The sequence below is a fragment of the Musca autumnalis genome, unplaced genomic scaffold (genome assembly GCF_047663935.1).
Source record: "Musca autumnalis isolate F117 unplaced genomic scaffold, ASM4766393v1 scaffold_4, whole genome shotgun sequence".
Lineage (NCBI taxonomy): Eukaryota > Metazoa > Arthropoda > Insecta > Diptera > Muscidae > Musca > Musca autumnalis.
In genome coordinates, this window is record NW_027411977.1 from 211,247,123 (window position 1) to 211,263,763 (window position 16,641).

Sequence of the window (16,641 nt, forward strand, 5' to 3'; positions counted from 1 at the left end):
GTCATTAAATCAGGAAGCCTGGACTTGCCCATGAAAATAATAATGTATATCGTTGCAATCAGGAACACAAGATCTACCTTTGGTAAAAATATCAAAACTATCTTGGACAAACCCTAAGCCGCAGCCGCGCCTAAACGAAAATGTAAACTTTTGTTTAAAAAATAGCCCCAAATGCGGGTCTATGGGCTAAAAATATGGCATTGGGTTCCAACCCACGATCCCTGAGATTAATGCAACAATATGGGCTCGAAACCAAGACTTTGAGAATAATTTTAGGGTCGTGGTTTCGAGACCCCCTCGTTGGGCGCCATATTGTTGCATGTCCTTAAACTGCACTGTTTTTGGGGAGGGTACTGGTTTAATTTGTATAAATGAAATAGAAAGACGCAAAAAGTTCGAGATTTATAACAATTTTGAGTTTTATAACAGTTTTTAAAACTGTTATAAATTTGTATAGATGAACAAAAAATACCAGGAAACAGGAAATAAGAGGTTTATAAAAATGTTGGGATTTATAACAGCTGCAGAGGCAATTATAACAGTAGGAAAGCTGTAAAAGCTGAAAGAATGTAAAAAAACATTGTTACAAAGATTGTAAACTATTATACTGATTATAACAGTTTTAAAAAGTGTTATAATTCGTACAAATGTGAATAGTTTCGTAGAAAAAGCATTTCTATAAACCTTTACAACTGGTTTCACTCAGTATAACACTTTTTATAACTGTTATAATTTGTATAAATTAACATACAATACCAAGAAACAAAAATTCTCGATTTATAACAATTTCGGGTCTTATATAACAGTTGTTAAAACTGTTATAATCCGAGACATGTCATTAAATTGATCTTTTGTCTGAAGGTACTGTTATAATTTGTATAAATGAAATAGAAAGGCGCAAAAAGTTCGAGATTTATAACAATTTTTAGTTTTATATCAGTTTTTAAAACTGTTATAATTTGTATAGATAAACACAAAATACCAGGAAACAGGAAATACGAGGTTTATAACAATATTGGGATTTATAACAGTTGCAGAGGCAATTATAACAGTTGGAAAGCTGTAAAAGCTGAAAGAATGTAAAAAAAACATTCTTACAAAGATTGTAAAGTATTACAATGAGTATAACAGTTTTAAAAAGTGTTATAATTCCTACAAATGTGAATAATTTCATAGAAAAAAGCATTTCTACAAACCTTTACAACTGTTTCACTTAGTATAACACTTTTTATAACTGTTATAAATTGTATAAATTAACATACAATACCAAGAAACAAAAATTCTAGATTTACAAAAATTTCGGGTCTTTGATAACAGTTGTTAAAACTGTTATAATTTGTATAAATTAATAATACGATGCGAAACATGTTATTAAATTGAGGCAATTATAACAGTTGGAAAGCTGTAAAAGCTGAAAGAATGTAAAAAAACATTCTTACAAATATTGTAAACTATGTATTACACTGAATAAAACAGTTCTAAAGTGTTATAATTCGTACTAATGTGAATAATTTCGTAGAAAAAGCATTTCTACAAACCTTTACAACTGGTTTCACTCAGTATAACACTTTTTATAACTGTTATAATTTGTATAAATTAACATACAATACCAAGAAACAAAAATTCTCGTTTTATAACAATTTCGGGTCTTAGATAACAGTTGTTAAAACTGTTATAATTTGTATAAATTAACAAAAGGATCCGAGACATGTCATTAAATTGATCTTTTGTCTGAAATTTTTAAATGTTGGGTTTTATAACTGTTGTTGAAGCAATTATAACACTTGTTAAAACTGTCATAATTTGTATAGATCAACATAAAATACCGGGGTCCACCGTGGTGCAATGGTTAGCACGTCCGCCTTGCACTCAGAAGGTCTGCGGTTCGAATCCCAGGCTAAGCGACATCAAATTTTCAACGGTGGCAAAATTCCCCCTCAGTAATGCTGGCGACATTTCCTGAGTATTTAAGCCATGAAAAACTTCTCTACAAAGTGGTGTCGTAAGACACGCCGTTCGGACTCGGCAATAAAAAGTAGGTCCCATATCATTGAGCCAATATGAATCGGCGTGCACTCATTGATATGAGAGAAGTCTCCCTTGTCCCTTCAGGGATGTTGTGGGAACATATGTGTAACATAAAATACCAGGAAAAAGAAATACGAGTTTTATAACAATAATGGAGATTATAACAGTTGCGGAGGCAATTATAACACTAGTATAACAGTTGGAAAAAACTGTTATAATTTGTGTAAATATGTAAAAATGTAATAAAAACATTTTTACAAAAATTTTCAACTGTTATACTCTGTTTTCAAAACTGTACTAATTTGTATAAATGTGAATATATGTATGTATGTATATGTAGAAAAAAGAAATCTACAAAACATTACAACCGTTTCAGTCAGTATAATGGTTTTTATAACTGTTATAATTTTATAAATCAAACCAAGAGTACGAGATTTATAACACTTTTGGGTCCCATAACAGTTGCTGAGACAATGAAAACACCAGTATAACAGTTGTTAAAACGATATGAGATCCGATCCGGCCCTTAACTTGCATTTTTGGAGAATTTTTGACATTTTATGTGGGTGAAGAAGAAGAAATTTCACGATACGCAGAATGTGGACCAAATAGGTTAATCCCTTCCAAAGTTATCGTGGGAAAAAAGTTATACATCTCTTATTGTACCATCGTTTACTGTTTTAGATTTTATTGATATATTTTTGAAATACATTGTTTACAACAAGCAAAAAACAAAAAGGGCATGCTAGTTCTTGAAAAGGATATATCTTTAGTACACTGTGAAAAAAACGTTTAGAACATTATTTACTGAAAACACCAAAAAGTGGAAACAAAAAGAAAAAAATCATATTTAAAAGCTGTGGAAAATTCTGCAAGAAATCATAAACTTCGAGTTGTCTTAAGAATAGTAAAGTTTTAAAATTATAACCTAAAAAATGTTAATGTATTTAAAAAAGTCTTCTAGTTTGTAACAGCTGAACCACTGCCCAAAGATTTCATTAACTGATAACATTCCTTCAGTTTACGTTTATCGCCAACTTTTTCCAATGTTTTTGCTGCCTCTGCCAACATGCCGGCACGTTCACCGGGTGAGCAAAGCAATGCAGAGGGTAAATACTTGCATGCAACATACATGGCGGCAGCCCGCTCCCGTTCACCACCTTCTAAGTTATGGTTTTTATCTTTACCACCGCAGATAATAGAAGATTTGGCATGCCTATAACGTAAACTGCGATCCAAGAGTTGTTGTGTTGGTCCCGGCGATGCTCCGGCCATTAGGCGGCATACAGCCTCATACAAGTAGATGCGAGATTGGCCACTCTAAGACAAGAAAGTAAAGAATATTATATAAAAATAAAATTATTAGATGTTTTTCTTTTTAGTTCTTACCGGTATATCTTCCACAATGCTGCGCAATGAATTTAAATCTTTTTGGAATTTCTCCAATACATCACCGGGTACCTGATAATAGCCATCATCATCAATAGTCATGTATTCGGATTCCCATAATTCGGTACGTGTCTCCAATATCCAATCACAGGTAAGCAATTGGAAAAGCTAAATTTCAAATATGGTTAATGGTCGTTACAAAGTTCAAAGGAATTGAAAATGTTTTTTTATTCACACAAACACACTGATGCAAAGGAATATCAACAAAGTTTGCATTGCAGAAGTATTGTCTGAATATCAGAAGAAAAGTGGCACAGACAATGCGACTACAATGCACCTTTGTCCAATATCAAAAGTTGAAACTGTTACTCTAAATCTAGCTAAACAAGCAAGGGAGGTTTATTGGGAGGAAGACTTACCAATTTAATACCCTTGGCATTGGTTATCTTATTAACGGTCAAACATTCTTGCAAATAGGCACTGGATTCATCACATATGTGCATGATTTTTTGTATGTCACGAATTTCCAAGGTATTGGCATTGTTGCTGCAAATATAAAATGTGAACAATTTAAAAAAACAAGCATTAACAACTATTATACTCAGTACAATAGTTTTCGACACTAGTATAACAGTTATAAAATTGTTATAATTTGTATAAACCAACATAAAATAGTGAAAGACCAAATACGATATTTATATTGGGCACTGGTATTGTTGCTTAAATTTGAAAAATTAAAAATATTGCAAAAACATTTAAAAAATTTACCACTGTCATACTCAGTAGAACAGTTTCCGAAACTATTATAACTTGTATTAATTATCATAAAATACCAAGAAACAAAAACACGATATTTACAACAGTACAAAGACAATTATAACACTAGTATAACAGATATAAAAGTGTTATAATTTGTACAAACCAACATAAAAAAGTGAAAAACAAAATTACGGTATTTATATTGGATTTTATAGCAGTTGCTGAGGCTGCATACATACAAGTATAACAGTTTTAAACTGTTATAATTTTCATAAATATGAAAAATTATTTAGAAACAACACATTTTGCAAAAATTTACAACTATTATATTCAGTATAACATTTTTCAAAACTGTTATACTCAGTATAACATTTTTCAAAACTGTTTTACTCAGTATAACATTTTTCGAATCTGTTATACTCAGTATAATAAAATATAATTTTATTTTATTTATAATACAATTGATATATAACTGTTATAATTTGTATAACATAGTATTTACTACAAGTTAATATAATAAAAATAAAAAACACGATATTTACAACAGTACAAAGACAATTATAACACCAGTATAACAGATATAAAAGTGTTATAATTTGTATAAAACAACATAAAATAGTGAAAAACAAAATTACGGTATTTATATTGGATTTTATAACAGTTGCTGAGGCTGCATACATACAAGTATAACAGTTTTAAAATGTTACGATTTTCATAAATATGCAAAATTATTTAGAAACAACACATTTTGCAAAAATTTACAACCATTATATTCAGTATAACATTATTCAAAACTGTTATACTCAGTATAATATTTTTCAAAACTGTTTTACTCAGTATAACATTTTTCGAATCTGTTATACTCAGTATAATAAAATATAATTTTATTTTATTTATAATACAATTGATATATAACTGTTATAATTTGTATAACATAGTATTTACTACAAGTTAATATAATAAAAATAAAAAACACGATATTTACAACAGTACAAAGACAATTATAACACCAGTATAACAGATATAAAAGTGTTATAATTTGTATAAAACAACATAAAATAGTGAAAAACAAAATTACGGTATTTATATTGGATTTTATAACAGTTGCTGAGGCTGCATACATACAAGTATAACAGTTTTAAAATGTTACGATTTTCATAAATATGCAAAATTATTTAGAAACAACACATTTTGCAAAAATTTACAACCATTATATTCAGTATAACATTATTCAAAACTGTTATACTCAGTATAATATTTTTCAAAACTGTTATACTCAGTATAACATTTTTCAAAACTGTTGTACTCAGTATAACATTTTTCGAAACTGTTATACTCAGTATAATAATATATAAATTTATTTTATTTATAATACAATTTATATATAACTGTTATAATTTGTATAACATTGTATTTACTACAACTTAATATAATAATAAAAAATAAAAAAACACGATATTTACAACAGTACAGAGACAATTATAACACTAGTATAACAGATATAAAAGTGTTATAATTTGTATAAAACAACATAAAATAGTGAAAAACAAAATTACGGTATTTATATTTGATTTTATAACAGTTGCTGAGACTGTATACATACAGGTATAACAGTTTTAAACTGTTATAATTTTCATAAATATGACAAATTATTTAGAAGCAACACATTTTACAAAAATTTACAACTTTTATACTCAGCATAACATTTTTCAAAACTGTTATACTCAGTATAACATTTTTCAAAACTGTTGTACGCAGTATAAAATTTTTCGAATCTGTTATACTCAGTATAATAATATATAATTTTATTTTATTTATAATACAATTTATATATAACTGTTATAATTTGTATAAATTATCATACAATACCTAGAAACAAAAAAATACGAGACTTATAACAGTTGCTGAGGCAATTATAACACTAGTATAACAGTAATAAAACTGTTATAAACTAACATAAAATAGAGAAGAACGAAATAGGATATTTATATTGGATTTTATAACAGTTACTGCGGCTAGTATAACAGTTTTAAAATGTTATAATTGTTTAAAATATGAAAAATTATTTAGAAGCAAAACATTAAAATAATTCACAACTGTTATACTCTAGTGCCCATCCAATCTACAGTAGACGACCTGAAGGCCGTCTACTCAAGATTAGACGATCCTGGAGGTCATCTACTCAAGTGTAAACGACCCTGGAGATCATCTACTCAAGAGTAAACGACTATGGAGGTCATCTACACAAGAGTAGGCGACCATGGAGGTCAACTACTCAAGAGTAGACGACCCTGGAGGTCAACTACTCAAGATTAGACGATCCTGGAAGCCATCTTCGCTAAATAGTAATAACTGTTATAACAAACACTTACCCCATTAACATTGCCTTAGCTTTCAAAATGGTATGTAGAGCCTTGGGTAAATGATCACCACTTTCTGCGAGAGGTTTGGGTAACGTTTTCACCGTCTCCAGGAGATTATCAGCCAACGTGTCCTCACCCAACAACCAATGTACCGAAATTTCCAGCACACTAGACCACCATTCACTTTTAACATCATTATTTTCATTGGACAGAGTGTCACGTAGTAGCGAAGTGTATTTCAAAACATTGCTAACAATTGTACCGGGAGGAGCTGAAGCATTGGTATCTGCTGAATTACCACCTTTCACCTGCTGTTGATGTTGTTTATTATGATTCTTGTGATTACCTCCTGAGGAACCCAACAAACATTGTATAGCTCTCAGTAGCAAATGTTCACGATAATGTTTTACAACATAGGACATTGGATCCGAGGGATTACTGAGCGTAGCAAAGAGCGATACTTTGGGATTCTCTTTTTCATTTTCAACAAAATCAAAATCATGGGTAATGAAATAACGATACCCGTACGATGTAAATAGCCAATGGGTCTCCCGGGTTTGATCATGAATTTTGGAATTTTCCGTTTTTGCTCGACTAATAAAGTAACGTCCAAAGAATTTCAAATAACTGGGATAGCTACGTTTAACACGCAATGCCGATGTGATAAAAATGCTAGCCAGTTCACTGGGTGTCAGTAGATGGGCAGCAACTTCGGTCATATTAATGGCATACAAAGACATCACCAGGCCATGTGAATCGTTAATTTTCGACGTCAAATGTAACTGATTTAGACGATTGAATATCAAAGCCAATTCACGAGCCGAGGCCAAAGCTTCCTTACGCTGTTCTTCACTACAGAAGAGACCACCAGCTTTACGCGACAACACTCGTCCAATCCATATACGATGAAAGAAGAGACGTATAAACTGCCAGCTGGTAAGGGTAAATGATTCCAAACGCGTTGAGGGCAATGAAATACCAAAGATTTGTAGGCATCGTAAATATTCCGAATAGGCATTTTTAGAATCTCCCTGAGGACAGATGGAAAATGTAGTTGATGAAATAAATCATGGAATGTAGGGGATTTTGCTTACCGTGGTAAAGTATTGCTCTGCCAATTTCTTGTGTTTCCAATAAGCCTCCGAAGCTTGGGTTTCCGATGCAAGTAAGGGATCGCCATAAACCAAAAGTTTGATCATACACATTAACATAACCAAAATGTTCATTGTCCATAAAATCAATGAAGATGTGGAGTTGGCCCAAATCTTAGCACCAAGATCTGTAAGGAAGAACATTTATGTTTACATTACAAATTTATTGGAGACGACAGTCGACGCCCCTAAGGGCCATCTACTTGCCGGTAGACGCCCTTAAGGGCCATCTACTTGCCGGTAGACGCCCTTTAGGGCCATCTACTTGCCGGTAGACGCCCCTAAGGGCCATCTACTTGCCGGTAGACGCCCCTTAGGGCCATCTACTTGCCGGTAGACGCCCCTAAGGGCCATCTACTTGCCGGTAGACGCCCCTAAGGGCCATCTACTTGCCGGTAGACGCCCCTAAGGGCCATCTACTTGCCGGTAGACGCCCCTAAGGGCCATCTACTTGCCGGTAGACGCCCCTAAGGGCCATCTACTTGCCGGTAGACGCCCCTAAGGGCCATCTACTTGCCGGTAGACGCCCCTAAGGGCCATCTACTTGCCGCTAGACGCCCCTAAGGGCCATCTACTTGACAGTAGACGGCCCCAAAGGCCATCGACTTGACAGTAGACGCCCCTAAGGCCACCTACTTGACAGTAGACGCCCCTAAGGGCCAACTACTTGACATTAGACGCCCCTAAGGGCCATCTACTTGCCGGTAGATGACGGTGGGGACAATCTACCCAATAGTAGACTATCATGGGGGCCATCTAATGTCACATACTTCCAAATAAAAATTGCTGGGGCCCCTAATTTTTAAAATTTTGAATATTTTTTTCTTCTCAACTTACCCGCATCATCCACCGATAAAATTTTCCTCTGTCCCACCAAATCATCATCATCGAACATATATTCACCACCTACCGCAGAGTTGCCCAAGAAATTCTTAAATGGATTCACGGCCAAAACGGCAAACATAAACATGCATAGAGCCAAACGTGAATGGGCAGCCATTCCTTGCATTGCCTTGGGTAACATTTCAATATCACCATCCTTAACACTGGCCGTTGATGAACTTGAACCATCATAAGGAGAAGGAGGCATCATTGACGAATCTGAATGGGATGGTGATAGTGATGGATCTGAATCATCACTTTGTGGTGGAGTCATTAGATTGGCCGCTTCCTTGCCGTACATTATTAGACCCTCAATTGAAGAGGCTTTACGTTTTTTGCCACCACCACCACCCACTGAGGGATGTAATAGATCTTGTACCTTCGAACCATCACGAGACATTAATTCACCCTGCAAACGTTGCACTTCCATGCGAAGTTCATAATTTTGGCGTTGTAATTCACGTATTTTATCTACGGATTTACGAAGTACAGCAGATTTGTTGAGTTTTGCCGATTCTCCAACTACCAGATTTTTGAGTTCATTAATTTTATCATTGATGGAGGTACGATAACGCCTTTCAATGGCATTATGGGCGGAGCGCTTGACTTCCTTTACCTTGGGTTGTGGTGCTTGTTGGGGACTACGATTTATGGGTAATTTGTCTTGGTGGCCGCCTGATGATGGTGCTTGCTGCTGGTGTTGCGGTGAGGTGGTAGTGTTTGGTGTGGAGGCCTGCTGTTGTTGTTGTGGATGAGGTGAATTTAGTCCCGGTGATGAGGAGGGTGTGGTAACTGATGATACAGGTTCCAAGACTACTGGTATATGTGAGGCCAAAATAGCTGTACCATTGGCTGTGGTATACATTACGGGGTTGGTTTGTATTATCACTTGTGGAGCTTGAGCTGTCAGTTGAGTTTGAATGGTGGTGTTCTGCTGATGCTGTTGATGATGATGAGGTGTGGGATTTGATGATTGGTTGGTATACTGAAAGTGGAAAGTTAATGTAATGAGGAAAAAACTAAAGAGCCATTATTTGCAGTTTCTTACCTTAAGGGTAGCTGGCATTCCTGTTGCTGACTTATCAGCCCCATTCGTATTGCCTGCGGAAACCGTGCCAATACTTTGCACAGTTAATATTTGTGGTATTGTTTGTATCTTTTTCAAAAATTGTTGTTGCGATGTCAAAGCTGCTGAAGCCGTTGTTGAGGGCATCGTCCCCTTTAGAACGGCACCTGTCGCATTGCCATTGTTGTTATTGTTATTGTTAAGAGGAGTTTGTACTTTTTTCTCATGCGTCATATTATTTGCCGTTATATTATTACTTGGTGCCGCCGTTTGCAATATAAAGGTATTATTACCATTTACGTTCCCCGTTGTGGTATAGATAATGGAGGGCAAACCATTCATAGCTTGATTATTCATATCCATGTGACCAGTAGCTAGTTGTAGAGTTGGTGTGGCGTTATTATTCTGTAACATTATGTTTCCTCCAGCGTTTATATTTGCTGAAGTATCCATCATGGTTTGTAAAAGATTCGGAGAATGTTGTTGCTGACTCATTTGATGCCTATTCATGACCGCAGCCGCCGCCATAGGTGAGTTGTGTGGTGTTGTGGATTTTTGTGGTTGCATTAAGCTGCCGGGTGATGGTAACATTCCTGAGGATGGACTTGACATGGGCGGCAAAGGGCTGAAATTCGAAGCCATTAGTGGATCCGACGAGAGTAAAGGTTTATATGGTGGTGAACATCCACCCATATCACTATGTTGTGGTGACATTTGCAAGGGTGAAAGATTTTCTTGTTTTATATGTTGATGCTGATGTTGTTGTTGTTGCGGTTGAGGATGCTGTTGTTGCTGCTGACGCTGTTGTTGTTGTGTATCCATTGTAAGTAGTTCGGACTTCATTGTTTGACCATCCATGGTACAATCCATGTTAGCAAGCAATTCATTGGGTAATTGAACCTGATCGATGTCATCCAGAAAGTTTTTCAGCATGTCTGGAAGAGGAGGGAGGAGAGGTGAAAAAAGAATTTATTAGAAAGGAACAAAGAGACTAAGAGATTAGGTTGGGACTTTTTTTGGTTTCTAAAAAGCCAAGAAACCCGTCTGCAGTGAAGAAGATTACCTAAGGTTCGTCTATGGTAGAGATGATGACCCCAAGGGTGTCCACGATAAAGAAGATGAACCCAAGGGTCGTATACAGTAAAGAGGATTACCACAAATGTCGTCTACGATAAGAAAAATGACGCCAAGGATCGTCTACGATAAAGAAGAAACTAAGGGTCTTCCACTGTAGAGAAAATGTTCCCAAGGACCGTTTAAGGTAGAAAAGGTGATCCCATGGGTTGTCTACAGTTGAAAAGATGGCCTTAAGGGCCGCCTACTGTTGCGTAGACGGCCTCAAGGGTTGTCTACTATAGAGGAGATGGCACCAAGGGCCGTCTACTATAGACTAGTTGGCCCCAAGGGTCGTCTACTGTAGAGTAGATATCACCAAGGGTCGTCTACTGTAGAGTAGATGGCCCCAAGGGTCGTCTACTGTAGAGTAGATGGCCCCAAGGGTCGTCTACTGTAGAGTAGATGGCCCCAAGGGTCGTATACTGTAGAGTAGATGGCCCCAAGGGTCGTCTACTGTGGACTAGATGGCCCCAAGGGTCGTCTACTGTAGAGTAGATGGCCCCCAGGGTCGCCTACAGTAGAGTAAATGGCTCCAGGGGTCCTCCACTGTAGAGTAGATGGCCCCAAGGGTCTTTTACTGTAGAGTAGATGGCCGCAAGGGTCGTCTATTGTAGAGTAGATGGCCCCAAGAGTCGTCTACTGTAGACTACATGGTCCCAAAGGTCGTCTACTGTAGACTAGAAGGTCCCAAGGGTCGTCTACTGTTGAGTAGATGGCCCCAAGGGTCGTCTACTGTAGAGTATTTGGCCCCAAGGGTCGTCTACTGTAGAGTAGATGGCCCCAAGGGTCGTCTACTGTAGAGTAGATGGCCCCAAGGGTCGTCTACTGTAGAGTAGATGGCCCCAAGGGTCGTCTACTGTAGAGTAGATGGCCCCAAGGGCCGTCTACTGTAGAGTAGATGGCCCCAAGGGCCGTCTACTGTAGAGTAGATGGCCCCAAGGGCCGTCTACTGTAGAGTAGATGGCCCCAAGGGTCGTCTACTGTAGAGTGGATGGCCCCAAGGGTCGTCTACTGTAGAGTAGATGGCCCCAAGGGTCGTCTACTGTAGAGTAGATGGCCCCAAGGGTCGTCTACTGTAGAGTAGATGGCCCCAAGGGTAGTCTACAGTAGAGTAGATGGCCCCAAGGGTCGTCTACTGTAGAGTAGATGGCCCCAAGGGTCGTCTACTGTAGAGTAGATGGCCCCAAGGGTCGTCTACTGTAGAGTAGATGGCCCCAAGGGTCGTCTACTGTATAGTAGATGGCCCCAAGGGTCGTCTACTGTAGAGTAGATGGCCCCAAGGGTCGTCTACTGTAGAGTAGATGGCCCCAAGGGTCGTCTACTGTAGAGTAGATGGCCCCAAGGGTCGTCTACTGTAGAGTAGATGGCCCCAAGGGTCGTCTACTGTAGAGTAGATGGCCCCAAGGGTCGTCTACTGTAGAGTAGATGGCCCCAAGGGTCGTCTACTGTAGAGTAGATGGCCCCAAGGGTCGTCTACTGTAGAGTAGATGGCCCCAAGGGTCGTCTACTGTAGAGTAGATGGCCCCAAGGGTCGTCCACTGTAGAGTAGATGGCCCCAAGGGTCGTCTATGGTAGAGTAAATGGCTCGAGGGGGTCCTCCACTGTAGAGTAGATGGCCCCAAGGTTCGTTTACTGTAGAGTAGATTGTGCCAAGGGTCGTTTACTGTAGAGTAGATGGCCCCGAGGGTCGTCTACTGTAGAGTGGATGGCCCAAGGGTTGTTTACTGTAGAGTATATGGCCCCAAGGGTCGTCTTCTGTAGAGTAGATAACCGCAAGGGTCGTCTATCCCATTGTAGATGGTTCCAAGATAGCCCTAAGGGTCGTCTACTATAGAGTAGGTGGCCTCAAGGGTCGTCTACTATAGAGTAAACGACCCTTAGGGAGAGTAGATAGCCCCAAGGGTCGTCTACTGTAGAGTAGATGGCCCCAAGGGTCGTCTACTGTAGAGTAGATGGCCCGAAGGGTCGTCTACTGTAGAGTAGATGGCCCGAAGGGTCGTCTACTGTAGAGTAGATGGCCCGAAGGGTCGTCTACTGTAGAGTAGATGGCCCCAAGGGTCGTCTACTGTAGAGTAGATGGCCCCAAGGGTCGTCTACTGTAGAGTAGATGGCCCCAAGGGTCGTGTACTGTAGAGTAGATGGCCCCAAGGGTCGTCTACTGTAGAGTAGATGGCCCCAAGGGTCGTCTACTGTAGAGTAGATGGCCCCAAGGGTCGTCTACTGTAGAGTAGATGGCCCCAAGGGTCGTCTACTGTAGAGTAGATGGCCCCAAGGGTCGTCTACTGTAGAGTAGATGGCCCCAAGGGTCGTCTACTGTAGAGTAGATGGCCCCAAGGGTCGTCTACTGTAGAGTAGATGGCCCCAAGGGTCGTCTACTGTAGAGTAGATGGCCCCAAGGGTCGTCTACTGTAGAGTAGATGGCCCCAAGGGTCGTCTACTGTAGAGTAGATGGCCCCAAGGGTCGTCTACTGTAGAGTAGATGGCCCCAAGGGTCGTCTACTGTACAGTAGATGGCCCCAAGGGTCGTCTACTGTACAGTAGATGAGCCCCAAGGGTCGTCCACTGTAGAGTAGATGATCCCAAGGGTCGTCTATGGTAGAGTAAATGGCTCGAGGGGGTCCTCCACTGTAGAGTAGATGGCCCCGAGGGTCGTCTACTGTAGAGTGGATGGCCCAAGGGTTGTTTACTGTAGAGTATATGGCCCCAAGGGTCGTCTTCTGTAGAGTAGATGACCATAAGGGTCGTACTGGGTCGATGATCGAAATTATTGGTTCTTGGTACTAGCTTAATCCTAGGGGTAATGACCTTAAATTATACGTCTTATTTAACTTGATTTCAGTGAGACTTCAACGACAACAATTACAGATCGCTTTTCAAAATGTCAATTGCAGTTCGTTTAATAATATTAATTCACTATAGCAACACGAAATCGATGATTCTGTTTTGATTTCATCAGCAATACCGATAAGTTTTGTAAAGATAAGCCCATCAACATGGGGCACAATGAACTCAAAATTAGTGTCACAGATCATCTGGTGGGTAATTGCTAGTCGTTGAAGTTCTTCCCAGTTATCACTAAGAATCTTGTGAGATAATATTTGCTGCTGCAGGGGTGTCAATACTTAGAAGTTATCACCTGCGAATTTAGGAGGAAACGAATAATTTCGACATTTTTTCCACCATATCAAACTTTTTCATAAAGGTGTCTTGCAATTGTCGACACTTAATTAAGATGAGAGGCATACTATTCCAAGACAGGGAACAAGTTCACTTAAGGAGCGCTCCTGCTTGCGTTCTCCAAGGTTAAATTTCTGTGGACAGATCCAAAACGGTAGATGTAAATTTATTCACAATGATTTAAGTAAAAGTCACGTGATTTTCAGATATTTTTTTTATGATCGACATTTAGATAAGTTTGGACTTCCCCACCAAGAAAAATGGGTATTGTTGTTTGTGATCAGCATTTGAATGACTGCGTGTGGTAAACATTTCAAAATAGTCCTATCAGTGCACTAAAACGAACTAGACTTAACTCTAAGGTAATAATATATTTTTGATTGAACTAAAATATTTTCTATTCCGAGAATGGTATTTATCTCTCATTTTGATAGATTTAAAGGGAATATCAATGGACTCTCATATCTGTCTACAAAAAAATTTTAACACATTATTATAAACCATTACAATATATGATTTAGGTGTCATGTAGTCGTTTGTCGGGCTGAAATTTTTACAGCAGATAGCCCTTGGCACCATCAATATAACGATATATAATTTTCCGGGGACCCATATATCGGGAAGTATGGACTTCCCCCGGAAAACTATATATCGTTGGGATCAAGGCTACCTATGTTAAAAATTTCAGCCCCTAAACGACACTTGTTCCCAATATATACTATATTTCCACTTACCTGGTGACATCATTTCCTTTATTATCGTCAAAGCATCCTCATCTTTGAAAAGATCCAGAGACTCGACCATTCCACTAGACATAAGATCCATGTCTAATGATGGATCCATATCCATTTTTAAATGATTCGTATAATTATCTTGTTCCATGCCACGATGATGAATAGTAGAGTAAGTTATTCATCCGCAAATCAAAATATCTTATCAGTTTTCTTTTTTTCCTATTTACAAAGAAAGAAAAACAAGACAAATAAATATAAAATAGTACTTCGCAAAAAAACTTGTACAAAAACAAAGTCGTAAATAAAAGTGTCATTATTTACAACTACATATGACACACGTATAACGCGGCGCAGCAACAATCTTTCTCGCACAATAATCTCATAATCTCTTCTAATCAAAAATTGCAAATAAATGTCAATACTAGTACAATACAAAGCAACAATTATAGAAAAAATTCCATGAATAAAAGATTTCAACAATTCCAATTTGCCAATTTGATTTCGCTGTATATTTTCTCTTATTAGACTGAGCCTACTTTAAACAGTAAATTCCAACAACAAAAGGAAAACAAATACACGCGCTTCCTTCATACAAGAAAGAAAAAAAATGAAAACATAAACAGCTGCCTTGCTTGGACATGGTAAAGGCGCGCGAAGTGGGTTGTGGAAAAGCGAGGGAGGAGGAACCAACTGGCCAATCAAAATGCCGTATTCCGATCATACGATGTGACGTCACATAATTATACACCTAAAACACCGTATTTTCATCATAATTTTTCATCAAGTTTTTCTTCAATTTTCCAATATTAATTTCACCAAAACACAGTTAAATTTCAAACACACCTTTTCTTGGTAAACAATATGATTTCTATGCCATTTTAAATAAATTTGTTTGCAACAAAAATAGTTTTTTTCACTCTTGCTTCCATAACAATTTCATTGCTTATTTTATTCCATTTTATTGTTTATTTATTTTAATCACAATAATTATTCTGAAATTCGTATAGCAAAAACATTAGCACTCGATTAAATTGATATAAATTATTATTATTATAAATTAAATGTTTTCTTTTAATTTCTTAATGATTGTGTTGCCCGAACCGTCAAAACATTTTTTGCATCAGTCATGATGCAGACAAACTAGGGATACACAGTTCGATATTTGATTATTCGACTTTTTTTATTGGAAATGAATCGAAAAGATTGGCGAATATACAAAACTAGAGTTGTTAAATCTAGTGAACTAGTTCAGTACCATAGTTCGTTTGCGTATGAGTTATAAAATTACTCATTCGCAATTTGTTCATAGAAATGACCGGTGTCCATTGAACTATATTGTGAACTAGGTCGTTCAATTGAACTAGATCCCCGCAAAAAAATTTGGAAGTTGTGCAATTGGAGTTATGATTTCACAACATCTTTCGATGTAGTCCAACAGAGTTATGATAAATGCACTCCGTAACATACATTTTATATTATAAGCAGTTGCTGTAGAGATCCCTACAGAAAAAAAAAACAGTTGGTTGATCCCTACACATTTCTTCAAAAGACAAACAAGAGTGTATACATTTCGGAGAGTTTGTTATAAAATAAAGAAATAAAAACTGAAGTTGCGAACATTTCTGCTGTAATTCACGAGACGGAAATTGTTAATGGAGTGAAGTGCAGTTGGAGTCCATGTCGAAAGCTGAACTAGTGATGGGAAGTCAACATAAAAAACCTTTAGTATGATGAAGCAAAATCAGATGCGCTTGGATTAATTGGAGAACGGAGAAAGTAAACTCAAATGTGATTGAATGCAATGGAAACTTTTTTAATTTGTGTTTATATAATAAAGTTCTTTGTGTTCTTGTTTTACACAAATAATAAATGCACTTTATTTATTTTGTGATAGCTTGCATTTTACTGCATCTTTAGATTGATTAAAAACGCAATACGAAGAGTGCCTTTAAATTCGATCCAAAGGTGTGATTTGG

At 37.4% G+C, this 16,641-nt stretch overlaps 1 protein-coding gene across 2 annotated transcripts; it reads right to left on the reverse strand.

The window, feature by feature from the left end:
- Positions 1-2,685: 2,685 nt before the first annotated feature.
- Positions 2,686-15,847, reverse strand: SREBP (Sterol regulatory element binding protein). Of its 2 annotated transcripts, XM_073979775.1 has the most exons (10): positions 15,767-15,817; positions 15,507-15,657; positions 14,666-14,884; positions 9,621-10,573; positions 8,528-9,557; positions 7,634-7,818; positions 6,549-7,570; positions 3,837-3,963; positions 3,418-3,585; positions 2,686-3,348 (listed from the first exon to the last, which is right to left on the reverse strand). In XM_073979775.1, exons 3-10 carry the CDS (start codon positions 14,811-14,813, stop codon positions 2,989-2,991), a joined length of 3,993 nt encoding a protein of 1,330 aa, XP_073835876.1. In that variant the 5' UTR covers positions 14,814-14,884; positions 15,507-15,657; positions 15,767-15,817; the 3' UTR covers positions 2,686-2,988. The 2 variants fall into 2 exon arrangements, with proteins under 2 accessions (XP_073835876.1, XP_073835875.1); XM_073979774.1 differs by having other exon boundaries at positions 15,509-15,847.
- Between the last annotated feature and the right edge of the window lie 794 nt (positions 15,848-16,641).

What these genes read in the sequence shown, in the direction of transcription:
- SREBP (XM_073979774.1), bottom strand. Translation starts at nt 14,813, where the DNA reads ATGGAACAAGATAATTATACGAATCATTTAAAAATGGATATGGATCCA. An exon ending in CAGAGCAATACTTTACCACG is followed by an intron (nt 7,571 to 7,633) that starts GTAAGCAAAATC and finishes ATCTGTCCTCAG; the next exon opens with GGAGATTCTAAAAATGCCTA. An exon ending in ATGCCAAGGGTATTAAATTG is followed by an intron (nt 3,586 to 3,836) that starts GTAAGTCTTCCT and finishes TTTGAAATTTAG; the next exon opens with CTTTTCCAATTGCTTACCTG.